This window comes from Callithrix jacchus, chromosome 22, assembly GCF_049354715.1.
Source record: "Callithrix jacchus isolate 240 chromosome 22, calJac240_pri, whole genome shotgun sequence".
NCBI classification, from domain to species: Eukaryota; Metazoa; Chordata; class Mammalia; order Primates; family Cebidae; genus Callithrix; species Callithrix jacchus.
In genome coordinates, this window is record NC_133523.1 from 36208550 (window position 1) to 36234972 (window position 26423).

General features: G+C 53.0%; 1 protein-coding gene across 9 annotated transcripts; it reads right to left on the reverse strand.

Annotated features, from left to right (window-relative positions):
* Positions 1–259: 259 nt before the first annotated feature.
* NUMBL (NUMB like endocytic adaptor protein) lies at positions 260–26224 on the reverse strand. 9 transcript variants are annotated; one of them, XM_078359707.1, is made up of 10 exons: positions 25936–26224; positions 21832–21916; positions 19681–19820; positions 17508–17582; positions 17342–17416; positions 15631–15771; positions 11010–11199; positions 6685–6987; positions 3230–3352; positions 260–1657 (listed from the first exon to the last, which is right to left on the reverse strand). In XM_078359707.1, exons 1-10 carry the CDS (start codon positions 26038–26040, stop codon positions 1029–1031), a joined length of 1866 nt encoding a protein of 621 aa, XP_078215833.1. In that variant the 5' UTR covers positions 26041–26224; the 3' UTR covers positions 260–1028. The 9 variants fall into 9 exon arrangements, with proteins under 9 accessions (XP_078215833.1, XP_035142279.3, XP_078215836.1 ...); XM_035286388.3 differs by having other exon boundaries at positions 6685–6990; XM_078359710.1 differs by having other exon boundaries at positions 6685–6990; positions 19681–19969; positions 25936–25962.
* Between the last annotated feature and the right edge of the window lie 199 nt (positions 26225–26423).

The window sequence follows — 26423 nt, forward strand, 5'->3', positions numbered from 1 at the left end:
AATTTTGGGTTCGGATTCTGTAAGGATGGAAATGGGGTGATTAATTTTGGGTTCGGATTCTGTAAGGATGGAAATGGGGTGATTAATTTAGGCTCCTTTAATACCTGCCTGGCAGGTGCTGAGTCAGTGGTACCTGTTTTCACGCAATGACTCACAGGTTATCACTCACGGACACCCTTCTGACTCCGTTTCAGTCCATGACTCAGGAGGAAAGGCTCTGGGGCTGCCCCGCCCCTACACAAACCCTTGTTTCCCAAGGGGCGTTATATTCTCCCTTTATTGGCTGTCTTTGTATAATACAAATCTTCAAGTTTAGATACAAAAAAAATCTGGAAATAAAAGATAGAAAAGTACCCGCCAGGCACCCCTTCCCCTTCTTCCCGGACCCCTCCCAGCGGGCACCATCATGAGGTAACTGCGCATCTTCCTCTCCTCCCCCCTCCCTGCCTCCTGGGCCCCCAACTTGGCCCCAGTCCCCATGAGACCTTGGCCCAAGGAAGACATGGGCCCCAGAGTTGGAGGGCGATGGGGTTGAGTTCAGCACTGGCAGTGAACAAGTGTGGGCAGAGGGCAGCCCTTAGCTTGTGCTGTGTATGGGGGGAGGAGACGACCAGATTTGGGGTGGGCACTGGTGTGGGACCCAGGAGAGCCCCTGAGCAGGCGTCCCCCCTCCATCCTGTCCAACACTGGAAGGTGGGAGGTCAACAGAAACTGGGAAATGAAGTGTGAACCGAGGGCATTCAGTGGGATTGTGGCAATCCCCGTGTCTGGGGTGGGGGAAGGGGGCATTGCCAGCCTAAGTCCGGCAGTGAAATGGTTCCCTTAGCCAGGCTGGGTCCGTCCCTGAATTCCATCCTGTTGCAACCTGGGCATCACAATGTTGGTTCTCTAGTGGTTGTGGGGTGGTTGAGAGAGGTGGGGATGTTGAGAGGGTGTTGAGGGGCGCAGCCCCAGGGAGCAGGGTTAGGGGAGAGGTTGTGCCTCCACTCCCAGGTGTGGGGCACGTGGGGTGGGCGGGGCGGCTTGAGCTACAGTTCAATCTCAAATGTCTTCTGCAAGTCGCCAGAAAAGGGATTGGAGGGTTTCTCAACAGCGGGTTTGCCTTCTAATGCCGCCCACTGGGCCTCAAAGGGGTCCAACTCCGGGGCTGGGGCAGGCGCTGGCTCTGGGGGCCAGGGGGCCCCATTGGGGCGAGGGCGGGCCTGGCTCCCAGGGGCACTGGGTATGGCAGGGGGCGGGAAGGCCCCAGCTTTCCCAAGCAGAGTGGCAGGCTGAGGCTGGAGTTGGGCAGCTGAGCAGAAGGCGTTGGCCACCATCTGTGAGGGCGTGATGCCCACCACGGGCACCCGTGGGTAGCCCAAGCCTGGGTAGGCGGGCACAAAAGGGGGCTGCATGTGTGGGGGTGGCAGGAACACGGCCACCTGGGTGGGTGCCGTGTCGAAGGGCCCTACCGAGGCGGGGAAAGGCTGGAGGGCGGGAGGCATGGTGGGCACCGGGGACACCGAGGCTGCCTGCTGTTGCTGCTGCTGCTGCTGCTGGGCTTTGGCCACCTGTGACACCTCCTCCAGCCACCGCTCAGCCTCCGAAGGTGTCCGCTTGTGCCCAGGCTGGAAGGCAGCTGCAGGGGGCACAGAGGGCTCACCCCAGGCAGAAGTCCCTGGAGACGGGAGAGGGGCAGGTGAGGGACAGGGGCATCAGCAGAAGAACTGCATGGTGTGGGGAGCAGAGCACGGACTCTGGAGCCAGACCGCCTGCCTCTGAGTCCCAGCTCTGTACCTCCCTAGCTTGCTGACTTCAGGCAAGTGACTTCACCGTTCTGGACCACGTAATGGTTCTGGAGTGATAAGAACATACATCTGAGCCTCTACAGCCTGTGATGGGAAAGTCTAGGTAGGACTGACATCCTCCCTGCCCCACTGCCCTTCTGACTGGTCAGTGCCAAACCTGGGATTCACTATTTTATTGTGTTTGTTTTTTGTAAGTCTCACCCTGCTGCCCAGGCTGGGATGCAGTGGCCCTATCTCAGCTCACTGCAACCTCTGCCTCCCAGGTTCAAGCAATTCTCGTGCCTCAGTCTCCTGAGTAGCTGGGATTACAGGTTCTATTTTTTGTATTTTTAGTAAAGATCAGGTTTCACCACTATGGTGCCCAGGCTGGTCTCAAATGCCTACCTCAAGTGATCCTCCCGCTGACACTTCCCAAAGTAGCAGGATTCCAGGCGTGAGCCACCACACCTGGCCAGTATTCACTGTTTTGAATACCACCCTTGATTCTCTCATACTTTCAGAATGTATTGTTTTAGGAGTTAAGATTCTAAGATTGCATGGATCTTTCTCCAAATCTATATTATCCTAACGTAGTGAGTAAGGCTTGATGGTTTAAGGTTGGGCTTTCTAAGATTTGCGAGTTCTATATATTCAGTGTTTGGGATTCTAAGGTGCTCCCGTGGTTCTAGGATAAGCCCACGGTTCTAAGATCATACATGGTTCTCAAGTGAGTCCATGATTCTAAAACGATCTCTTGACTCTAAGGTGATCCCAAGATTCTAGGATGAGCCTGTGCCTCTGAGATGATCCCATGGTTTTAAGATGATCTCGTAGCTCTAAGATAATTCATGATTCTAAGGTGATCACTTGATTCGAGGTGATCCTATGGCTCTAAGATGATCCGTAGTTCAAGGATGATCCCATGGTGCTAAGGTGATCCCATGGCTCTAAAATGATCAAGGGCACTAAGATGATCCATGGCTTTAGGGTGATCGCATGACTCTCAGGTAATCCCCTGGCTCTAAGATGATCCACGGCTTTAGGGTGATCGCATGACTCTCAGGTAATCCCATGGCTCTAAGATGATCGTTGGATCTAGGAGATCCCCTGGCTCTAAGATGATCTATGGTTCTACGGTGATTCTCAGGTATCCCCTGGCTCTAAGATGATCCACAGTTCTAAGGTGACCGCATGACTCTCAGGTAATCCCATGGCTCTAGGGTGATCCCTGGATCTAGGAAATACTGTGGCTCTAAGATGGTCTATAGTTCTAAGGTGATTCTCAGGTATCCCATGGCTCTGAGATGATCCCTGGATCTAGGATGATCCCCTGGCTCTGAGGTGATCCCTGGTTCTAAGCCTGTAGGATCCCAAGACCCTGGAGTGTCTGGGTAGCTATGGGTAGAGGAGGGGGTGCAGGAGGGACATGAAGGGCATCTGCCCAGTAGAAAGCCTGGCTTTACCTGTTGTGGCAGGTGGTGGCCCGGGTGCTGGCACTCCGGTACTGGCAAAAGACGAACTGATCTGTGTGCACAGAGCGTTGATGCTGTCACTGTCGCCGGCACCAGGAGGCTCCAGCTCAGGCACTAGGAACAGGGCAGGACAGAGGTCAGCAAACAGGCCCGGCCCCTGCCACAGCCCAGCCCTTTACCCCACACTCCCGGTGGCCCTCTCTTTTGACCCAGATTCTTTCCTGCTGTAGTAACTAAGTGACCATGGCCACCGAATACCTGTGCATATGTGGTGGTCACATCTGAGTGGCAGAATGACCAAGGTAGTGTGTGATATTTGACAGCTGACAGTGAACAGGGACCTCAAGATCTGTGTGCAGCCACAAACCAGAAGAGATGTTGAAAACATTTAGCGACATACGTTAGTATAAAAACATGCCCAACCACATGCACAGCAAGGACGTGGGCCCAGTCTGAATGGATGCTGGCCACGTGGCCACTCACTGGCTGGGGATCGTTTCTTCAGCTCTGGGCAGAGAAATGGGGTCCTGTGCACCCCACCTGGCCTGGCCTACAGCAAATATCATGAAAGCAGAGATGTACCTTTGCCAGCAAGGCAGGAGACACCAAGCAGGCAAGGTGGCCCCGCAAGGGCGTGGGATGAGTGAGGTACCCATCCATATAAACAATTAAGGACTGCCATATGTGATGCGGGACAAATGTCTGTGACTTTTTAGCCAATGGCTGCCTCCAAGGGGCCATGTAGATGCTCCAGTGAACATCAGAACTGGCTGCAGGAGGCAGCAGGTGTGCTGTGGAGCCCCGGTGGGACAGCCATTGCTGACAGTGATTGTGCACGTTCATCCAAACAGGCATGCGGCTTCTGAGGGTGTGGCGCAGGAGTGTGGCTAGAGTCCGAGTGTGTGGCGTCCTGATGTGACTCCCAGGAGTAAGAGCATCCGCCGTGTGATGTATGAGTGTGTTTGCAGGTGTACATGAATCTGTACGTGTGGCTTTGGCATTTGCACAAATCTGGGCGTGTGGCCTGTGAATGTGTGTAAATCCGGGTGTGTGATTTTTCTTTTTTGTAATATTTATTTATTTATTTTTGAGACAGGGTCTCACTCTGGGGCCCAGGCTGAAGTGTAGTGGTACAATCTTGGCTCACTGCAACCTCCCCTCCCAGGCTCAAGCAATCCTCCTGAGTAGCTGGGACTATAGGTGCATGCCACCGCACCTGGTTAACAATAAAGGTTAATTTAAAGCATTTTTTTGTAGAGGTGAGATCTTGCTATGTTGCCCAGGCTGGTCTCAAACTTCTGAGCTCAAGTGATCCTCTGGCCTTGGCCTCCCAAAGTGCTGGGATTACAGGTGTGAGCCACCACATCTGGCCATGTGTGACTTCTGACTCTGCAATTTCGGAGTGTGTGCGACTTGAGAGTGTACATGACTCTGAGTTTGTGACTTCCTGAGCACGTGTGACATGTGTGAGAGTGTGACATCTATATGGGTATGGGAAATTTCTCTGTGGCAAGTCACGTCCAAGTGAGCATGCAGCTGGCCACAGGAGGGTGAGACTTCCAAATAAATCCTGGAGCTCCTGCCACCTCTCAGGAGCGCGTGTCACAGCCTGGGGAGTGTGCCTGACATCAGGCTGCATGAGGACAGCGAATGTGAGGGTGTGTGACGGCCAAGGAGTGCTGCAGGCGTGAAGTGAGTGTGCGTCACTCTCAATAAGGGTTGGCATCTGCTCCACGGTTACCTTGCGGAGCAGCCCAGCCTCCTTGATACAGCTCAACATGCTCCCACACCAGTCCCCGAGGCCATAATGGGTAGGCGACACAGATTTGGCATCCAGAAGCAAGAGAGTGGGCCAGACCACATGGCTTCACTGGCTGCTGGCGGGGAAGATAGCCCTTCTCCCTGCCTCCCTCAGGCAAAATCTCAGTAGCATGCCAACTCTATCTTCTCTGCTTCCCATGGCAGACATTGCTCTTAATTTTTTTACTTTTTTGAGGCAGGATCTCACCCTGTTGCCCAAGCTAGAGTGAAGTGGTGCAATCTTAGCTCACTGCAGCCTCAACCTCCTGGCCTCAAGCCATTCTCCTTCCTCAGCCTCCTGAGAAGCTGAGACCACAGGCATGCACCACACCTGGCTAGTTTTTGCATTTTTTTGTAGAGACAGGGTTTAGCCAAATGATTTGCCTCAAGTGATCCTTGAGCCCCTCCTGGGCTCAAGTGATCTGCCTGCCTTGGCCTCCCAAAGTGCTGGGACCACAGGCATGAGCCACTGCACCTGGCTAGACATCACTTTTAGATCATGATCTACACCACCTGTCTCCTTTCCCTGGCCCATGGCAGACATTAGTAATCGAACACAATGCTTTTTCCCCCACGGGCTCTTTGCTCACCTTACCTGTCACCTGGCCAGGCCTCATGGCTCCCCAGGCCAAGTGCTAGAAGAAATAGATCCTTGTAACTCCATCTTCCCCCAAGTAAAACAGGACCTTTCTATCTCCTCTCTCCTACCACCACCCATGGCAGACACTACCAATCAATTACGATGTGCCACTCCTTTTCTTCATGATGGTACTGGCTCTGCTTAACTCTGTGCCCACAACCAATGTCCTTGATCCATCATCATGGCCCCTACCCATGGGATCTCTGAGCTACTGGTTCCCTGCACGTCATGTTTCTACTGACCAAATTCTGGGAGTCTCCCCTGTGGATAAACACAACACTCCTGCTACTCTCTCTTCTCCCTTGCCCACGACAGACACTGTAAGGATATCATGATTGCTAACCAGTCACAATGTGCACCATCCTTCTCGTGTTCCTTAACCACAGCAGATGTTGCTAACTGATCATGATTTGTGACGCCTTTTCTGCCATTCCCTGATGCTCCCTGCCCTAGGCAGACATTGCTAATCCATCACAATCCTCCTTTCCTCTGAGTCTGAGGAATACCTGTATCCTTCACCTAGCCAGATCTCATGGGCAAATGCTTGGAGGGAGGGAGCATTAACCTACAGTGCTTCAGTCTACTCCTGAGTAAAAACAGGCCATCTGTGTTGCTTCTCTTCTTTCCCTGGCCATGGCAAACTTCCTTACCCATGCCAACTTCTTTGTCCATAGCAGGCTTTGCTAACCAATTATGATGTGCATCATCCTTCTCCTTTTCCTTAACCACAGCCGACACTGCTAATTGATCATAATTTGTGATGCCTTTCTGCTATCCCTTACTCATTGCAGACATGGCTTATCAATCCTGAATTGTGCCATCTCTTTCCTCTTCCTTGCCCATGGCAGACATTGCTAATTGATCACAATGTGTTCCACCTCTTTCTCCTTTGCCCACGGCAGACAGCGCTAATCAATCAGTGTGAACCATCTTGCCTCCATCCCTTGCCCACATCAGATAGTGCCAATTGAGTCCAACGTCCTTTCCCACTGGGCCCAGGGCTCACCTGTACCCTTCACCTGGAAGTCAGTGCGGCGCTGCAGCGTGGATGGCAGCTCATTCAGCCGTAGACTCAGCTGCCGTTTGAAAGGCGAGTTCTTCTGGCTGAGTGCTGGGAATCCACGGAAGGAGCCCTGACGAACCAGCTGCTCCAGCGGGGCATGGCGCCGGGGGATGGCAGCCGCAGTAGTACCTGCAGCCACAGGAGTGCCTGCCTCACCCTTCTCACCGGGGGATGTGGTGGCTGGTGTTGGGGACACATGCCCAGGCTGGGCAGGGCCAGGAGCCACAGTGGGGGCTGCTGCTGCCTCTGCTGGAGACATGGGGGAGAAGGATGGTTAGAGATCTCACCATGGCATCTGAGACCTCTCCCATCTGGTCGTCTTGATCATTCTCCAAAGCTGCCTTCCTTGCCCAGTGAGTCCTGCCTTTAAGCTGGTCAGAGCCCTGAGACATCCCTCACCCCGACCCAAGTCAAGATTTCCTTCCCCAGGATGCCCTTAGATAAACCATCCCCCAGGCTCACCCTCTACATCTCTCCAGGTTCCTGCCCATGATCTGTCTTGCTCTGCTACTCTCATCATTCTTCCCTCTAAGACCCTCTCTTTCCCTTTCTGACCATTTAACAAACACTAATTTGGTGCCAGAACAACGTTATCAGGCACGTTCCAGATGCTTTGCAAGTATTCACTCATTCAATCCACATGACCACCTGTGGGGTTGACATGATCCCCATTTAACAGATGTGGAAATTGAGGCCCAGCAAAGGCCCAGTGTGATCTGCCCAAGTCATACTACTAGGAAGGGACAGGCTGACTCCGGAGCCCATGCTCCAAATGACGGCCCTGACCTGTCTCCCTCTGGCCTGTCTCTCCATCTCGTGTTATCTTTCTCTGACACTGTCTGTTCCCTTGTCTCCCACTTCCCAGCCTTCTTCCCACCTCAAGTAGCTCCTGCCTTCCTCCAGTCATTCTAGACATGAAAAGCTTTCCAGATTATTCCAGTCCCTCAGCCTGGCTCCCTCCACTCGGAGTCTGTTCTCTGTCCTCTGGGAGGAAACCTGACCTTCCCACTCAGCAGGAGAGGCAGGCTCTTCAAGGTCAGGGCTCCCCTCATCCCTGCCAAACCACAAACACACACCTATCCTCCTACCAGGGCCTCCCTGAGCTGCGGCCTGAAATCCACAGAGATTGAACTCAGGCCCAGAGAGACCCTCCCAGAAGGACATCCCCCTGTGCTGCTTCTCCCATTGTCCAGGGTGACACAATGGGGCATCTACGCAGGCCTGGCCCAGGACAGCAGAAACAGCCCAGGACAGCAGAAACAGCCCAGGACAGGTTGGAACCAGGAAACTACCTGTGCCCCTACTCAATGTGTGACCCCAGGAAGTCCCCTCCTCTCTCTGGGCTCCAGTCTGCCAACTAGAAACTCAGGTATACATCTCAATGCTACCTCCCAAGCCTCCGAGAGGATCATTTTAGGTAGTGAATGTTAAATGTTTTGGAATCCAACAAAAGCGTGGCTGGGTGTAGTGTCTCATGCCTATAATCCCAGCACTTTGGGAGGGCGAAGTGGGCAGATCACTTGAGTCCAGGAGTTCAAGACCAGCCTTGCCAACATGATGAAATCCTGTCTCTACTAAAAATGCAAAAAAAAAAAAAAAATTAGCTGAGCATGGTGGCACATGCCTGGGATCCCCGCTACTTAGGAGACTAAGGCAGGAGAATCATTTGAATCTGGAAGGCAGAGGCTGCAGTGAGCTGAGATCACAGCATTGCACTCCAGGCTGGGCGACAGAGTGAGACTGTCTAAAAAAAAAAAACTTAGCTGGGCGTGGTGGCAGGCACCTGTAATCTCAGCTACTCAAGAGGCTGAGGCACACGAATCACTTGAAACCAAGAGGCAGAAGTTACAGTGAGCCAAGATCACACCACTGCACTCCAGCATGGGTGACAGAGACAGACTGACTCAAAAAAAAAAAAAAAAACTGTTCTTTTTTTTCCCCTTACAATCCAGGATCCAATTCAGGATCGCATCTTGCATCTATTAATACCTGTCAAATCTCATCAGTCTCCTTTAATCGGGATCAGTTCCCAACGGTAAATTCTTTGTAAATTCTAAGCAGTGTTCTCCCAAGAAACTTAAATAAGAATTCACAGTAAAAAAAAAAAAATAATAATAATAATTATATGGTGACTTGAGACATACATACAATTGTATTTTAAACACATATACAGTTTTGTAACTTACAAAGTGTTTACCATTTACCTAGAAAGTTGCTTTTACCAAGTATGTTTCAAATTTTCTTAATGGCAATCCAGAATAAGAGATACTTTTTATATGGTAACTTTTTTTTTTTTAGTTGTGTTGTGTTGGCCAGGCTGATCTTGAACCCCTGACCTCAAGTGATCTGCCCGACTCACCCTCCCGAAGTGCTGGGATTACAGGCGTGAGCCACTCTACATGATAACCTCTTACACACACACACACACACACACACACAAACACAAACACACACACATTCTCACTCAAAAGTATCATTAAGTTATATTTAATCCTTATGCCATTCAATATACCCTGATATTTTCTTTTCTTTTTTTTTTGAGGTGAGGCCTCACTCTTTCACCTCAAAAAGGCTGCAGTGAAGTGGGGTGATCTCAGCTCACTGCAACCTTCACTTCTCGAGTTCAAGCAATTCTCCTGCCTCAGCCTCCTGAGTAGCTGGAATTACAGGCATGTGCCACCATGCCTGGCTAATTTTTGTATTTGTAGTAGAGACGGGATTTCACTATGTTGGCCAGGCTGGTCCCAAAATCCTGACCTCAGGTGATCTGCCCACCTCAGCCTCCCAAAATGCTGGGATTACAGGCGTGAGCCACTGCACCTAGCCTCTCTGATACTTTGATTCTCTATTTCATTGTTTTAAAATTAAATGATTTTTTTTTGAGACAGAGTCTCTGTCTGCCACCCAGGTTGGAGTGTGGTGGCGTGATCACGGCTCACTGTAGCCTCTACCTCCTGGGCCCAGGTGATCTCCTGCCTCAGCCTCCTGAGTAGCTGGGACTATAGGTTGCACCACCATGCCTGGCTAATTTTTAATTATTAGTAGAGACAGGGTTTCCCTATGTTGCCCAGGTTGATTTCATTTTTTAAAATGCCAGCCAAATGGGCTGGGCCTGGTGCTCCACCCCCAAAATACCAGTGCTTTGGGAAGCTGAGGTGGGAGGATCGTTTGAGGCCAGGAGTTTTGAGACCAGCCTGGGAAACACAGCAAGATTCCATTTCTACAAAAAATAAAAATAAAAAAAATTAGCCAGATGCCGCGGCACATGCCCATATTCCCAGCTACCCGGAGGCTGAGGCAGGAGGATTACTGGAGCCCAGGAGTTTGAGGCTGCAGGGAGCTGTGATAGTGCCGCTGCACTCCAGCCTGGGCGACAGAATCAGACCTCAACTCAGAAAACAAAACAAAACAAAAAATGCCAGCCACAGTGCAGCAAATTGGCTTCACAGGTCTTGATACACAGGTTGAAGCCTTGAGAAGGTCGGGTATGGTGGCTCACACCTGTGATCTCACCACTTTGGGAGGCCAAGGAGGGCAGATCACCTGAGGTCAGGAGTTTGCGATCAGCCTGGCCAACATGGTGAAACCCATCTCTACTAAAACTACAAAAAATTAGCCGCGCCTGTAATCCCAGCTACTCAGGAGGCTGGGGCACAAGAATCGCTTGAATCCAGGAGGCGGAGGTTGCAGTGAGCCAAGATCACACCACTGCGCTCCAGAGCAAGACTCTGTCTCAAAAAAACCTTAAAAAAAGAAAAGCCCCGAGAAGCCCTGATTGGCAGACAGTAAACCACTTGGTGCACCCTTACAATACTGCCCAAAGAACTCCTTCCATGGAAATTGCTTATTTATTTATTTATTTATTTATTTTTTGAGACAGAGTCTCACTCCATTACCCAGGCTGGAGTATAGTAGTGCGATCTCTGCTCACTGCAGCCTCCACCTCCCAGGTTCCAGAGATCCTCCCGCCTTAGCCTCCCGAGTAGCTGGGATTAGACATAGGCCACCATGCCCAGTTAATTTTTGTATTTTTAGTAGAGACGAGGTTTCATCATGTTGCCCAGGCTGGTCTCAAACTTCTGACCTTAAGTGATCCACTCACGTTGGCCTCCCAAAGTGCTGGGATTATAGGCAGGAGCCACGGTGCCTGGCCCAAAGCATGCCCTGCTTTGTAAACTGTTGTGTCCCTGTAGCTCTGCAGTCCCTACTCCGACACTGGGTCCCATGTGCCCACTCTGTGACCTGACGGTGCTCAGGGCAGCACCCACCTTTCTTCTTGTCCGGGGCCTCTCGCTCCGCGGGCCGCCCACCCCCAGACAGACGGAAGGAGCCCTCGCGGGCAAAGCTGGTGCGGCTGGCATCGAAGGCGGCCGTGACCCCACATTCCTTCTCCCGTCGCTGTTTTCGCTCCAGGCAGGCGGCAAAAGCACAGCCCACAGCGTGGCTCAGCCTCTCGCCCTGTGGGGAGAGGATGGGCGGGGGTTCAAGGCGCTGTGCAGTGCAGCCGGGGGCCAGGGTTGCTGGGTTACAGCCACTAGGTGCTGGGTCACCCCGGATGAGTCCCTGCACTTCTCTGGGCCTCAGTGCTCATCTGTACCATGAGAAAAGCCTGGAAATGACAGCTCCAAGTGAAAGAAGCCAGAAACCAACAAGTGGCTGTTGCATGGCTCCACTTACCAGAAATTCTAGAAGAGGCAAAACTAATCTATGGTGAAAAACGTCAGAACAGACCAGGAGTGGTGGCTTTCATCTGTAATCCTAGCACTTTGGGAGGCTGAGGTGGGAGGTTGGCTTGAGCCCAGGAGGTTGAGGATGCAGGGAGCTATGACTGCACCTCTGTATTCCAGCTTGGGCAACAGAGTGAGACTCTGTCTCAAAAAGTCAGGCCAGGCACAGTGGCTGACACCTGTAATTCCAGCACTTTGGGAGGCCAAGGCGGGTGGATCAGGCTGTTAGGAGTTCAAGACCAGCCTGGCCAAGATGGTAAAACCCCATCTCTACTAAAAATACAAAAGTTAGCTGGGCATGGTGGCAGGTGCCTGTAATCCCAGCTCTCAGGAGGCTGAGGCAGAGAATTGCTTGAACCCAACAGGCAGAGGTTGCAGTAAGGTGAGATCGTGCCACCACACTGCAGCCTGGGCGACGGAGCAAGACTCTGTCTCAAAAAAAAAAAAAGTCAAAAGAGGGGTGGGGAATGACTGAAAAGGGTATGAGGGGCTGACTGGGTGGTGGCAATGTTCTAGATATTATTGGGGGTTTGGGTACATGGGTGTATGCGGCTGTCCAAATTCATTGATTGCACACTGAAGGCTTGTGCACAGCATTGCTATGGACTAAATGTGTGTGTTTCTCTCAGTTCAAATGCTGAAGACCTCATGCACAGTGTGCTGGTATTTGGAGGTGGGCCTTTGGGAGATGAAAGCTATGTCAGATCATCAGGTGGGGTCCTCATGAGGGAATCAATGCCCTTATTTATTTATTTCTATTTTTCTGGGACAGGGTCTCACTTTGTGAGACCCAGGCTGGAGTGCAATGGCATGACCTCAGCTCACTGCAACCTCCACCTCCTGACTTCAAGCAATTCTCCTGCCTGCCTCAACCTCTCAAGTAGCTGGGATTACAGGCGTGCGCCATCACACCTGGCTGGCTAATTTTTGTATTTTTAGTAGAGACGGGATTTTATGATGTTGACGAAGTTGGTCTCGAGCTGCTGACTTCAAGTGATCTACCTACCTCGGCCTCCCAAAGTGTTGGGATTACAGGCGTGAGCCACTGCACCCGGCCAGGATTAGTGCCCTTATAAAAAAAAGAAAGAGGCCGGATGCAGTGGCTCACACCTGTAATCCCAGCACTTTGGGAGGCCAAGGTGGGGGGATCACAAGGTCAGGAGTTAGAGACCAGCCTGGCCAACACAGTAAAACCCAGTCTCTATTAAAAATAGAAAAGTTAGCTGGGCATGGTGGTGGGCACCTGTAATCCCAGCTGCTCAGGAAGCCGAGGCAGGAGAATCTCTTGAACTTGGGAGGTGGTGGTTGCAATGAGCCCAGATCATGCCACTGCACTCAAACCTGGGTGACAGAGCAAGACTCTGTCTCAAAAAATAAAAAAGAAGAGAAAGAGACATGAGATCTCCCCTCCACCCTGCCAGGTGAGGATACAGAAAGAAGGCATACATCTGCAAATCAGAAAGAGAGCCCTCACCAGGAAATGAACCATTTGGCACCCTGACCTCAGGCATGCAGCCTCTGGAACTGTGAGAAACCAGTGTTTGTCATTTAAGCCACAACGTCTATTTGGTTACAGCAGCCTGAACTAAGACAATCATATATTTCACTTTGCAGAAAAAAAAGAATCTGGAAACAAATACAAATTCTACTTAATGATGTGCATGCTGAAGTATGGTGGGGGAAGTAGTTTGATGCCTAAAAATTTGACATACAAGAAGAATCAGATGGTCTGGGCGCAGTGGCTCACACCTGTAATCCCAGCACTTTGAGAGGCCGAGGCAGGCGGATTACTTGAGGCCAGGAGTTCGAGACCATCCAGACCAACCTGGCAAAATCCTATATCTACTAAAACTACAAAAATTAGCCTGGCATGGTGGTGTGCACCTGTAATCCCAGCTACTAGGGAGGCTGAGGCAAGAGAATCACTTGAACCCAGGAGGCAGAGGTTGCAGTGAGCCAAGATCATGCCACTGCACTCCAGCCTGGGGTGACAGAGCAAGATTCCATCTCAAAAAAAAAAAAAAAAAGGAATGAACTACTGATAAAGTGGCTCATGCCTGTAATCCCAGCACTTTTGAAGGCCAAGGCGGGTGAATTGCTTGAGTCTAGGAGTTCAAGCAGCCTGGGCAACATGGCAAAACCCCATCTCTATAAAAAATACAAAATTAGCTGGGCATAGTGGTATGTGCCTGTAGTCTCAGCTATTCAGGAAGCTGAAATGGGAGAACTGCTTGAACCCAGGTTGCAGTGAGCCAAGATCACACCACTACACGTCAGCCTGGGTGACAGAGAGAGACCCTATCTCATTTAATTAATTAATTAATTAATTAAAAACATTGCCAGGTGTGGTGGCTCAAGCTTATAATCCCAGCACTTTGGGAGGCCAAGGCAGGCAGATCAACTGAGGTTAGGAGTTCAAGACCAGCCTGACCTACATGGAGAAACCCCCATCTCTACTAAAAATACAAAATTAGCTGGGCATGGTGGATTACACATGCCTGTAATCCCAGCTACTGGGGAGGCTGAGGTAGGAGAACTGTTTGAACCCAGGAGGCAGAGGTGTGAGCCGAAATTGCACCATTGCACTCTAGCCTGGGCAACAAGAGTGAAACTTTGTGTCAAAAAAAATTACACTAAATGAAAGAAGCCAGACTTATATGATTCCAGTAAATGAAATATTCAAAACAGGTATATCCATAAGGACAGAAAGCAGATTAGCGGTTGCCAGAGGGCTGGGGTAGGGGTGACAGGGAGTGAATTGCCTAATGAAGATGGGGTCTCCTTTAGGGGTGATGACAATGTTTCAGGACCACATAGAGTCGATGGTTAAACAACACTGAAAATGTATTAAATGCCACTGAATTGTACACTTTTATTTATTTTTTTTTTTGAGACGGAGTTTTGCTCTTGTTACCCAGGCTAGAGTGCGATGGCGCGATCTCGGCTCACTGCAACCTCCGCCTCCTGGGTTCAGGCAATTCTCCTGTCTCAGCCTCCCGAGTAGCTAGAATTACAGGCACGTGCCACCACGCCCAGCTCATTTTTTGTATTTTTAGTAGAGACGGGGTTTCCAGGGTGGTCTCGATCTGTTGACCTCGTGATCCACCCGCCTCGGCCTCCCAAAGTGCTGGGATTACAGGCTTGAGCCACCGTGCCTGGCCTGAATTGTACACTTTTAAATGATTCATTTTATGTGAATTTCACCTCAAGGAAAAAAAAAAAAGGTGAACTTGGGGAATCCTGGGAATTCCACTGCTTAATGCTTAGAACTTCCTGTTTCCTCAGAAGTAGGATGAGTTCATCCAATCGCACTCTTTACCCAGAGGAGATGGGCCTGCTCTTTTCCGGCTTTCATTCTCATCCCAAAATAGTTTTTTGGAGTTTTTTTGCTTTTTTGCTTTTTTTTTTTTTGAGACAGAGTCTTGCTCTGTCATCCAGGCTGGAGTGCAGTGGTGCAATCTTGGCTCACTGCATCCTCCGTCTCCAGGGTTCAAGGGATTCTCCTCTCAGCCTCCGGAGTAGCTGAGATGACAGGCGTCTGCCACCACACCCAGCTAATTTTTCGTAGTTTTAGTAAAGACAGGTTTTCACCATGTTGGTCAGGCTGGTCTCGAATTCCTGACCTCAGGTGATCTGCCCGCCCCAGCCTCCCAAAGTGCTGAGATTACAGGCATGAGCCATCGTGCCTGGCCAATACTATTTTTTTTTTTTTTGAGAAGGAGTCTCACTCTGTTGCCCAAGCTGGACTGCAGTGGCGCAATCTCAGCTCACTGAGACCTCCGCCTCCCAGGCTCAAGTGATTTTCCTGCCTCAGCCTCCTGAGTCGCTGGGACTACAGGCATACGCCACTACACCTGGCTAATTTTCTGTATTTTATTAGAGATGGGGTTTCACCATGTTGCCCAGGGTGGTCTTGAACTCCTGAGTTCAGGCAATCTGCCCGCATCAGCATCCCAAAGTGCTGGGATTACAGATGTGAGCCACCTCACCCGGCTGTCACATGAATACTCTAAACTGGGAACTGTGAATATACCCTCTTCTCCAGATGAGGAAACTGGACACACAGAGGTGAGTGACTTGCCCGAATGCAGGAAGCTTGCCGGGGTGGGGCTGGGATGCCAGGGCATGGGAGGAAGAGTCAGCCAGCTGTGGCAATACTCACAGAGTCCTTGAGCGCCAGAAAACAGTGGCAGATCCAGCGGCGAGTGGTCCCGTCACGGCAGATGTAGGAGAAAGCCTTGTCCAGGTTGCGGTCAGGAGCACAAAAGGAGACCTTTTCAATGGTCTGGTCGACCAGAAGATCCTAGGAGGGGCCAGGGAGGCCAGGAGAAGAGTGTGAACTGTCTTTCAAGTGTCCACTCAACGTTCTCTGTGTCTGCTGAAATCTCGTCCTGAATGGGGTGGGGACCCAGCAGTCACCGAGACACCCCCTGTCCTGCCTGCAGAGGGCTCCCAGATCAGAGGGAAGATCAGACCCATCATGAGATGGGCAACCCAGAGTCACAGCCAGGCTGTGATGAAGGAGGCCCAGGCAGAGGTGTCAGGGCCTGGACTGGGGAGGCACAGGCACAGGGGCCAGGGCCAGATGGCAAAAGCCAGCTTGGGGTCAGTCAGAGAAGGCTTCCTGGAGCAGGTACTAACTAGGAAAAAAAGTCAAGGAACAGTATTTTGGGCTGAGGGACTGCTGTGCAAAGGTGGTGATCTTGTTGTCAACCCAACTTGCAGCATGTCCTGGGTACCTCCTGGGGCAGCCTCTGGGGTGGGGGCAGGGGATTCAAGGTGAGCAAACCGACACCCACATCGTGGCCTCATAGTGCTTCCTTCTGGCTGGGCAGGGTGACACTAAACACTTAATGGCTAACATTCATTGATCTGAGCAGTTACAATGTACAAGACCCCATTTAAATAAATTTTTTTTTTCAGATGAAGTCTTGCTCTGTCACCCAGGCTGGAGTGCAGTGGCGTGATCTCGGCTCACTGCAACCTCCGCCTCCCAGGTTCAAGCAATTCTCCTACCTAAGCCTCCCAAGGAGCTGGTATTACAGGCACATGCCACCACGTCCGGCTATATTTTGTTTTTAGTAGAGGTAAGGTTTCACCATGTTGGCCTCTCGAACTCCTGACCTCAGGTGATCTGCTCGCCTCAGCCTCCCAAAGTGCTAAAATTACAGCCATGAGCCACTGTGCCCCGCCCATATTTTAAAATTTCTTAAAATTATTTTGTATAGACAGAGCCTTGCCATGTTTCACAGGCTGATAGTGAACTCCTGGCTTCAAGGGGTGCTCCCAGCCAGGCACCAGTTCAAATAACTGCATATACTTTCTCATTTAATGGTAGGGTCTATTATAATCCCTATTTTTATTTTTTTGAGACAGAGTTTCATTCTTGTTGCCCAGGCTGGAGTGCAATGGCACAATCTCGGCTCACTGCAACCTCTACCTCCCGGGTTCAAGGTATTCTCCTGCCTCAGCCTCCCAAGGAGCTGGGATCACAGGCACCTGCCACCACATCCAGCTAATTTTTTCTATTTTTAGTAGAGATGAGGTTTCACCATGTTGGCCAGGCTGGTCTCAAACTCCTGACCTCAGGTGATCCACCCTCCTCAGCCTCTCAAAGTGCTGGGATTATAGGCATGAGCCTTCAGCTGGGATTGGAGCTGAGGCAGCTGCTCCTGTCTCTCTCACCCACAACCTATGCCAGTTCCCAAATAATCACAGCACTTATTCCTGAGTTATGACGTCGGAGGGAGCATGCGGCATCGTCTAGAAGGTCCCTGAGGGAGCGATGTGCAGAGGAGGCAGGAAGGTGTCCTCAGCCCCCATTCTAGCAGGTGAGCAGACAGGCCCCCAGCGTCCACCCCACAGGCCCCTACCTTGGTCTTGTCATCTACCACTCGGAGCCCATCGGCTGACACCCACAGGACAGACTTCACGGACTTTCGGCCCATCTGCGGGGAGGCAGGGGGACAAAGGAGCCAGGTCAGAGCACCTCTCCCTGTCTGACCTTGCTCCCTCCCTCGCCCCAGCCCCCTCACTCACCGCCTTCAGCTTCTTCACTGCATCTTCACACACGTGCATCCCCCGGGACTCCTCCACCTCCACATGGCCCAGGTACTTGGGTTGGAGGGAATGGGGGGACACGAAACAGCACAGTAATCACTCATTCTCAGCGTTCACTGAGCATCTGCCACGCAGCAGGCAATATTCTAAGCACATACGTGTATGCAATCATTTGTTCTGCACCACAGCGCTACAAGGTGGAGACCCCATTCCTAGTGTAGACACGCAGATGAGGAAACATGCACAGCACGCAGCAGTGATTCCGGTCTATCTAGCTATACCTCTGGGCCCTAACCTGGCTCTGTGGTCCTCCCGTGAGCCAGTATTTGCATCTCTGCACCTGAGGACTGGCCCCGGGCCACGCAAAGCTGCTCTGCCCACCCTAAAGCGGCTAGAAAGAGCCTGGGCCAGTCCCCATAGTGACTGATGGGAGTTAGGGTACCTGAGCTCCCGCTCCCTCACCTGCAGGTGGGATGACTACTGCCTCGAATTCCCCAGAGGAAGGCAGTTGCACACAGCTGTAGTGTTATTTTTTATTTATTTATTTTTATTTTTGAAATGGTGTCTCACTCTGTCACCAGGCTGGAGCACAGTGGCACAATCTCGGCTCATCGCAACCTCTGCCTCTCGGGTTCAAGTGATTCCACTGCCTCAGCCTCCTGAGTAGTGGGGATTACAGGCATGCACCACCACACCCAGCTCTTCTTGTATTTTTAGTAGCAATGGGGTTTCACCATATTGGTCAAGCTGGTCTCGAACTCCTAACCTCAGGTGATCTACCTGCCTTGGCCTCCCGAAGTGCTGGGATTACAGGCATGAGCCTCCGCACTGCACCCAGCCCACAGCTGTAGTTTTAATAACACACCATTTACAGGCTGCCTTACTTTCCTTACTCCCAACACCATCTCCTGCACCTCCCAAATGAAACGGTCACACTCAGAGTCTGCTTCCGGGGCAAGGGAACACAAGGTAGGGGAGGGGCTGTGACCATGGTCAGTCATCACTCAGCCAGAAGGGGCTGAGCTCCACAGTCCACGCCGTGAATCCTGCTCTCCCTCTCATAAGAGTGTCAAAGCGTAGGGTATGGCTAAGCCAGGACGCTCTTAATAGCAGAGCGCATTGCAAATGCTATGCATGGCATGACGGCTTCCAGGTCATACTTTGCTGGTACCAGAAAATGTGTCTAGGTTTTTTGCTTGTTTTCAAGATCAAGCATCACTCTGTTGCCTGGGCTGGAGTGCAATGGCACAATCAAGATTCACTGCAGCCTAGACCTTCCTGGACTCAAGTGAGCTGCCGGTCTCAGGGACTACAGGTGTGTGCCACTGTGCCTGGCTAGTTTTTGTGGAGACAGGGTCTCCCAGTGTTTGCCCAGGCTGGCCTCGAACTCCTTGGTTCAAGCAATCCTCCCGCTGCAGCCTCCCAATGTGCTGGGATCACAGGTATGAGCCACCATGCTTCAAAGGTTTTGTTCCTTTTTTTTTGAGACAAAGTCTTGCTCTGTTGCCCAGGCTGTAGTGCAGTGGCACGATCTCAGCTCACTGCAACCTCTGCCTCCAGGATTCAAGTGATTCTCCTGTCTCAGCCTACCAAGTAGCTGGGACTACAGGTGCCTGCTACCATGCCCAGCTAATTTTTGTATTTTTAGTAGAGACAGGATTTTGCCATATTGGTCAAGCTGGTCTCAAACTCCTGACCTTAGGCGATCTACCCACCTTGGCCTCCCAAAGCGCTGGGATTACAGGCACGAGCCTCCGTGCCTAGCCGGACTCACAGTTTTTATTTTTATTTAATTTATTTATTGAGACAGAGGCCTGCTCTGTCGCCCAGGCTGGAGTGCAGTGGCGCAATCTCGGCTCACTGCAACTTCTGCCTCCTGGGTTCAAGTGATTCTTGTGCCTTCAGCCTCCTGAGTTGCTGGGATTACAGGCATGCGCCACCACGCCCAGCTAAATATTGTATTTTTAGTGGAGATGGGGTTTCACCATGTTGGTCAGCCTGGTCTCGAACTCCTGACCTCGTGATCCACCCGCCTCGGCCTCCCGAACGGCTAGGATTACAGGCATAAGCCACCAAGCCTGGACACCTCATGGTTTTTAATACCAACTTCAAATGACTTGAGCTCGTGCCCCACCCCCCTCAGCCCACTCACCCTGACCGGGAAGCTGCACGTGCCCTTGCGAACCGCATCCTCATCCGCCTGCCACTGGTGCGGGCGCGACGCCTCGGGCACGTAGGCTGGCTTCCTCCGCCTTAGGCTCTGCCGTAACTTGTTCATGGTGCCCGCCCCGTCTGGTAACACAGGACCGTGGTGTGGGTCAAGGGCCGGGTGGGGAGAAGAAGGTGTGGAGCTCCATGGGGAGGGACCAGTGCTCAGGGAACATGGGGTCAGATAACAAGATCACTGGAGGCAGGATTACAGGGTCACTCCGAAGGCACACCTGGGATCAGCAGCTCAAGTCAGGGGACACCGGGAAAGGAGCCAACAGAAGGCAGGGGAGTGCAAGAGCTGGGCACTGGGGATTCAGAACCATGGCACTAAGGCGCATGGAGGTCTGGGGTCAAGGGGTGTGGGACACGTGTTTCAGGGCATTGGAGGGCTTCTTGTTCATGTGGTAGACTTCCTCACTTCCTCATTCCCAGGACCATGAGGATCCAAAGGATGGGAAGTCAGACACAGGAGGGTATGGGGGTTGGAGGGCACAGGGGTCAGGCGCCACAGGTCAGGGGTTTTCGGGGTGTGAGAGTCAGGCAGTGGGGTGATCAGAGGGCAGCAGAGGAGCTGGGAATTGCATGGGTCGGGGATGCAGCAGTCAGGTGCAGGGAGTGTGGGCATGGGGGATGGTGGCTTGTCTCTGGAACTCTGAGACACAGCCACTGTGTGACAACTGTATCTAATCCCCAGGCAAGGCTTCTGGGTCCCTGTACCCACAACTCTCAGAGGCAGGGCTGTGGGTCTGTGGAGTGGACGTGGAGGCAGCCAGTCACTAGGACAGTCTTCACTGACTGATCAGCCATTCTGACAGTCCCAGGACTAGGAACACCAACAGTAGAGGGGGACTCGTGTGTGAGTGTGAGCTGGTGTGCAGTGCGATGCTCTGGACCACCGTCTGTGGATCTGTATCTGAGCATGCAACCTCTGTGAGTGTATTTCTGGAGGCTGTGTAGAGAACGCATGTCTGAGGACGGCGTATGACGGTGTGCATCTGTGAATGCTGTCCGTGAGACGCATCCAAGTGTGGTTGTTGTCTGTGACTCTGAGTCCCTGACGGTTGTTGCTGAACAGCACTGATGCCCAAGAGTGGCTGTGAGTGTGAATGTCTGATGTCTGTATCCAAGGGTGTCGTTGTTGTCTGTGACAGCTTGTGACTCAGTGCCTGTTGCCTGTGAGGGTGTGTCTGTTTGAGCAGGAGGCTGTGGCCTTTGAAAGGGTGTGCCCCTGGCTGTTATCCATGCAGCTATGCCTCTGTGTGAAGGTGTGGCTATTGTCTGTGATGACATTGCCTCTGAGAGTGTATCTGAGGGACCCACAAGACTGTCTGTGTCCAGGAGCACAGCTGTTGGGGGCCGTGGCTGCTGTCTTAGAGTGTGGGTGCATGGGTGTCGCACAGAGGGTGTATCTATGTGCCGTGGTGTATCCATGAGGGTGTGAGAACATGAGGCTGTCTCTGAGAGTGTGTTCACGAGTGTTATTTGTAAGGGTGCGACTGTTGCCTGAGAGAGTGCTGGCTGTTCTTGGTGAGACTGTTTGTGCAAACAGTCTCCTGGTGAGAGCCTGGGCCCGTGGGTGCCATCTTTGAAAGTGCAGCTGTGATCTGTAGAAGTGTGGGTCTGTGTGTGTGGCCAGACTGTGCAAGAGTGTGTCTTGAGTGTGCATCTCAGAGTCTGTATCCAACGAGCTTCTGTGGCCAACCTTGAGTCTGGGTGTTGTCCCAGACTCCCAGTGTGTGGATATGTGTGTGTGTGTACTAGTGTGATGAACATCTACTTGAGCACGTGTTCGAGTGTCACTGCATTAGCAAGTGTGGGTGATCTGAAAGAGATCATCTCCCTGTGTGTGTGTGTCTAACCATATGTCTACAGATGTGAGCGTCTGAGTGTGACCCTGCCCCTGAGGCTGTAAGGGTGTCAGGGTGTGCGTCTGTGCATGAGTGGGGCTCTGACAGTCGCTGAGGAAGATGCCTGAGGGTGTTCACTCATGAATGGGAGTAAACCTGTGTGACCGCAGGGACAGCTCCTCTGGCTGTGCTAGGCAAGACCACATACCCATTCAGCGCTGCCCTATCCCAGGCTGGTCACTCACCTGGCTCCGTCCTGCAGGTTTCTGGGGGCCCCGGGGCCCCACAGGGGGCTGGGGGCAGATGCCGCTCAGGCCTCCGGGGTCCGCCCTGCCCGAGTGGGGGAAGAGAAGGTGAGAAGTCTGTCTGGGGTGGGGCTCGGTCCAATACCTCACCCCCACTTTGGTCTTCAGCCAGCCCCCTCCATCTTGGGCTCCCTGATGAGAGTCCTAGTTGTCCTAGTAACTGTTACCAGGGAAACCAGCCACCTGGTTCCAAGGGCCCAGGAAGGAGTAGGTATGTTTGCGGGGCATACGCTGGGGATGTGCTGGCCTCAGGAGAACCTCACTGCCCAGGGGCCTAGATGCATGTCCAGGGCTACACGCGTATGGAGCCAGCTTGTATCTACAGGTGTCCCTAGCATCCAGCCACAGCTCTTCACACTTGGTTACACACAGACACAATCACAGCTACACACCTCAGATCACACAGATACACAGAAACAGTCACAGCCCCAGAAAGCTGCCAATGTAAATAAACATCTGGCCACAAATTCATGTTCAGACACATAACTGTCTCTACTACAGACATTTGTCCACATACATGGAGCGTGTCCCGGCCTGCTTAGTCCCCACCACAAACACCTGACCACACCACCCACTGAAATGTGGTTGCTTCCACATTCTCAGCCACATACAAAGAACGGGGCCTAGACACACCCACTAGAGCCGCACATGCACGGCCACACCCAGTGACAGCTATGTTTCCTCAGGCACCCACCCAAGAAACTGACGTCACAGGCCCACCCAGATAGGATCTCACCCAGAGTTCACCCATTTGGTGACCCCGTCCCACAAAGACACAATCGCAGCTATATGCACTTGTCACACGTCTCTCCACTCCTGCACACTGACATCTGGTCACAGATGCACATGGACAGATACACAGTTGGTCCCACAGAGACCACACACAGGCACAGCTGCACATGGACATGAAGCTTCAACCAGACCAGTCACACCAACACACTGTTTTGGCCACACACTGTCACATGGCCTCACGTAAGCAGTCAGAGGTGCTCACATCTGGTCACAGCACCATTCACACAGTCTATGTTGACAATCACATTCACAGGGACAGTCCCCTATACACAACCACACACGGAGGTTCTGATGGCTACAGCACACAACCACCCACAAACAACTGTCCCCAAAGATGGCACCCTCAGACACAGCCATACACATTCCAGAGTGGTCCTTTGGCGTGGCCACAGCATTAGTGTCCACATGACCCAGCCACCTATCATGGTCATAATCCCATCACCCAGTGTCTCATACACAGCTGTACCATGTCACGCCAACACAGTGAAACATACAGCCTTTCTTCATTCAGGCACACGAGTCACAGAGACAAGTATGTGGCCACATGAACTCACAGCCCCATGTGGACAGGTGCACAAAGTCACAAGCCCCACCTACACACATATCTCACACACAGAGACACAGACACACAGTTTCAGTTTCCCATGTCACAAGTACACAGTCCAGTGTATGCACAGAAAAGCAGTGACCAGGACGTGGCATTTATAGCTGGGTTTACAAAGAAGATACAGGTCCTGATGGAGCCACGTGTAGTCAGGGGCCAATCTCTTCATCACCAAGTCACACATTCAAACACAGGTAGTCCAGCGTGCACACACACACACAGACGAAAAACAGGCACACAGCTACAGACCCCACACTCTCACAGACGATGACACAGACACAAGCAGATATAGTCACCCAGGCTCACAGACATGCAAGTCACATACAGGAATATAGTCACATCACACACACAGCCCTACAAACAATTTCCCGGCACCAGCAAGAGACTCAGCCATAGCTTTAGTCACACACAAATAAACCCTCTAAATAGCTAGGGTTTCAGACACCAAGTCAAATACATAACCCAAATCACACATAAAAGGTTAGAAATACACATAATCACACACAGCTAGATACAGTCATTTGTATTAATACAGTCCCGGCCGCACACTCAGACACGGTTCTGCATACGCACTGTCACACAACCCCAGCCACAAAGACACAGTGTGACTTCAGACACAATGGCAGTCACACAGGCAGAGTTGCACAGACAGGTGTGTGTCACTCATGTATATAAAATCAGGTAGAAACACAACTATAAACATTCTCAGTCACTGAGAGGGTCACACAGGCATACGGAGCCACAGACAACTCCACTCACACACAGTCACAACTCCACCCACGTCCTGTCAGTCACACACATGCCCACCCCCAGACTCAACACATACTGTCACATACCCAGTTATAGTTACTGAGGCATACAAACACAGGGTCACAAAAGACAATCACAGACAACCACAGTCACAACCATGCACACCTCCAGACACTAAAAAGTACAGAATTCTGCACCATGAGCAGCTGTCAGACACACAGACACAGTCACACAAATACTAGGTTCACACACACAGGCACAATCATAGACACCACCACATACAACCACAAGCACACACACACACAACCCAGGATTCCTCACAGTCACCAGCCGCAGAGTACGCATGCACACACACACACACAACCACAGTCACACAACCACAGGGCACACTCCTAGCCACCTCCCCATCGTTTGCTTCCCCCCTTCCCCCCAGGTACCACACACAAAGCCGCCGTCACCGTCACCGCAGACGCTGCAGACAGACAGGGCTGCTCCGGGTCCCTGGGGAGCCGCCCCCAGCCCAGCCTGAATCCTGGAGCCTGGGGGGCCAGGTCAAGGAGGGGGAAACGGTACCTTGCCTGCGGGTGGGGCCACTCTTACACAGCTGGGCTGCCCTGGGGACAAAGGGGGTGGCCTAGGGGTTCCTGTGCCCTGGGACCCTTGACCAAGCCAAGGGGTGGAGGGGGTGGGGGTTGCCTGAAATTGTCCTTATTTTATTCAGGCTGGGGTGGGGTGGAGTTCCAGGCACAGGGACCTTGTTTGAGAAGGGGCTGTGCCTGGGACACCGCCCAAGGATTGGGGGGATGCTGTGCCCAGGGTGCCTCTGAGGCCTGGGGGCAGGCTGTGCTTGGAGTTCCCCCAGGCCTTGGCATGGTAGGAAAGCTGTATGCAGTGACCCCATCCTCGAGACTGTGTCTAGGGAGTTGTTGTGCCGAGATCCCCTCAGGCTGGGAGGGGTAGGGATTGTGTCTGGAATCGCCTCTTGGAGGCCTTGGTTTGATACGGGGGCTGTGTCCTGGACCCCATCTCCATCCCTATTCAGTTCTAGTTGTACTTAGAATCTCTGCACCCCTGTCCTTCATTTTGTGTCCAGGATTTCTATTTCCTGGGACTTGGCAAGAGATGGCACAGGGGTCTGTGCCCAAGACCCCCGTCTCCAGTTCTTTGGCTTGTTGGGCCTGTTCCTGGACCCCCACCCAGGACCACCCTCTCCAGCCTTGGCACCCTCCTTCCATCCGGGAGCCGCGGCCGCCTCCCACCCTCCGCCACATCAGCAGCGGCGCCGCCCGCGACCCGAGCCCCCCTCTCCCGCCCTTCTCACGCTGGCCGCCGCGCTGCGGGACATCCAGGGCCCGGGCGCCCCCGCCTCCCGCGGCCCTGGCTGGGTCTGGCTCCCGGACTGCTGCTGCTGCGGTGGCGGCGGCGGCAGCTCGGTCTGACGCGGGCCAGGGCCCGGGGCCGGGGGATGGTGCGGGCTGCACGCGCGCGAGCCTGCTCGGCTCCCTGGAGGATTCCGTTTCGGGGGCGGGGGAGCGTCCCTCGGCCTCGGCTCCCCGCCCCGGCCCCGCCCATTGGCCCGCCGCCTGCCGTATACGCAGAAAGGCCCCGCCCCGCCCCGGCGCCTCGCCGGCCCTGCCCCGCCCCTTGGACTGCAGACCCCGCCCCCACGCAGACATCGCCCCGCCTTCCCCGGCGCGGCCACCGCCCCGCCACGCCCATTGGCCGGTCCTGGGTTAAGCATGCCTGAGAGCCTCGCCGAGTGCTTCCCCGGGACCGTCCTGGCCTGGGCTCCTTTCCCCTCCGTGACCCCTGACCTCAGATCCCCTCCAGCTCCGCGTCGGAAAGAGTTGTTTCTGGAAGAGCCTTGCAGCCCCACACCCCCAAATCTTCCCGCTTACCCCATGGTTCCCCAGCCCGGCGGGGGCGGGCAGAAGCGGTGACGAGGCACTTTTTGCAAGGAAGGGGAGGGGGTACGAACAGACTAAGGCGTCCTGGTGCGCCATCGGTTCGGTTTTGGGAACGGGGGCGCCGGGCGGGGACCAGGGCGCGGTTCTGGCCGCTACGGCGCCCCCGCCGCCCCCTACGCCAGTCCTGTGGGTTTGGCAAAGCAGCTGGCAGGGGCATTAGGGCCCATTAGTAAAGGCGAGGTTGCCGGGAGCGAGCCTGCAGCCGAGAGGCACTGTGTGTGGGGGAGGCCTCAGCTGCCACAGCCCTTAGAGCAGGTGGTCAGCACGTGGGGGGGTGGAGAAGGGGAGAAGGAGGTTCCCGGCAACAGATGGCCCAGGCAGGGCTGCGGCTTTCAGACAAGGGGGTGTGGGGGGGCTGGCCATCTGCACCTGGAGGCCGCCTGCGAGCTCCTCCCCCTCTCCCCCCAACCCCAGCGCAG

Coding starts and splice junctions, on each gene's coding strand:
- NUMBL (XM_035286388.3), bottom strand. CDS start 26,040: ATGGCGCACCAGGACGCCTTAGTCTGTTCGTACCCCCTCCCCTTCCTT. Junction 17,583..19,680: donor CGTGCAGCTTCCCGGTCAGG/GTGAGTGGGCTG, acceptor CTCCAACCCAAG/TACCTGGGCCATGTGGAGGT. Junction 11,200..15,630: donor TTCTGGCGCTCAAGGACTCT/GTGAGTATTGCC, acceptor CTCTCCCCACAG/GGCGAGAGGCTGAGCCACGC.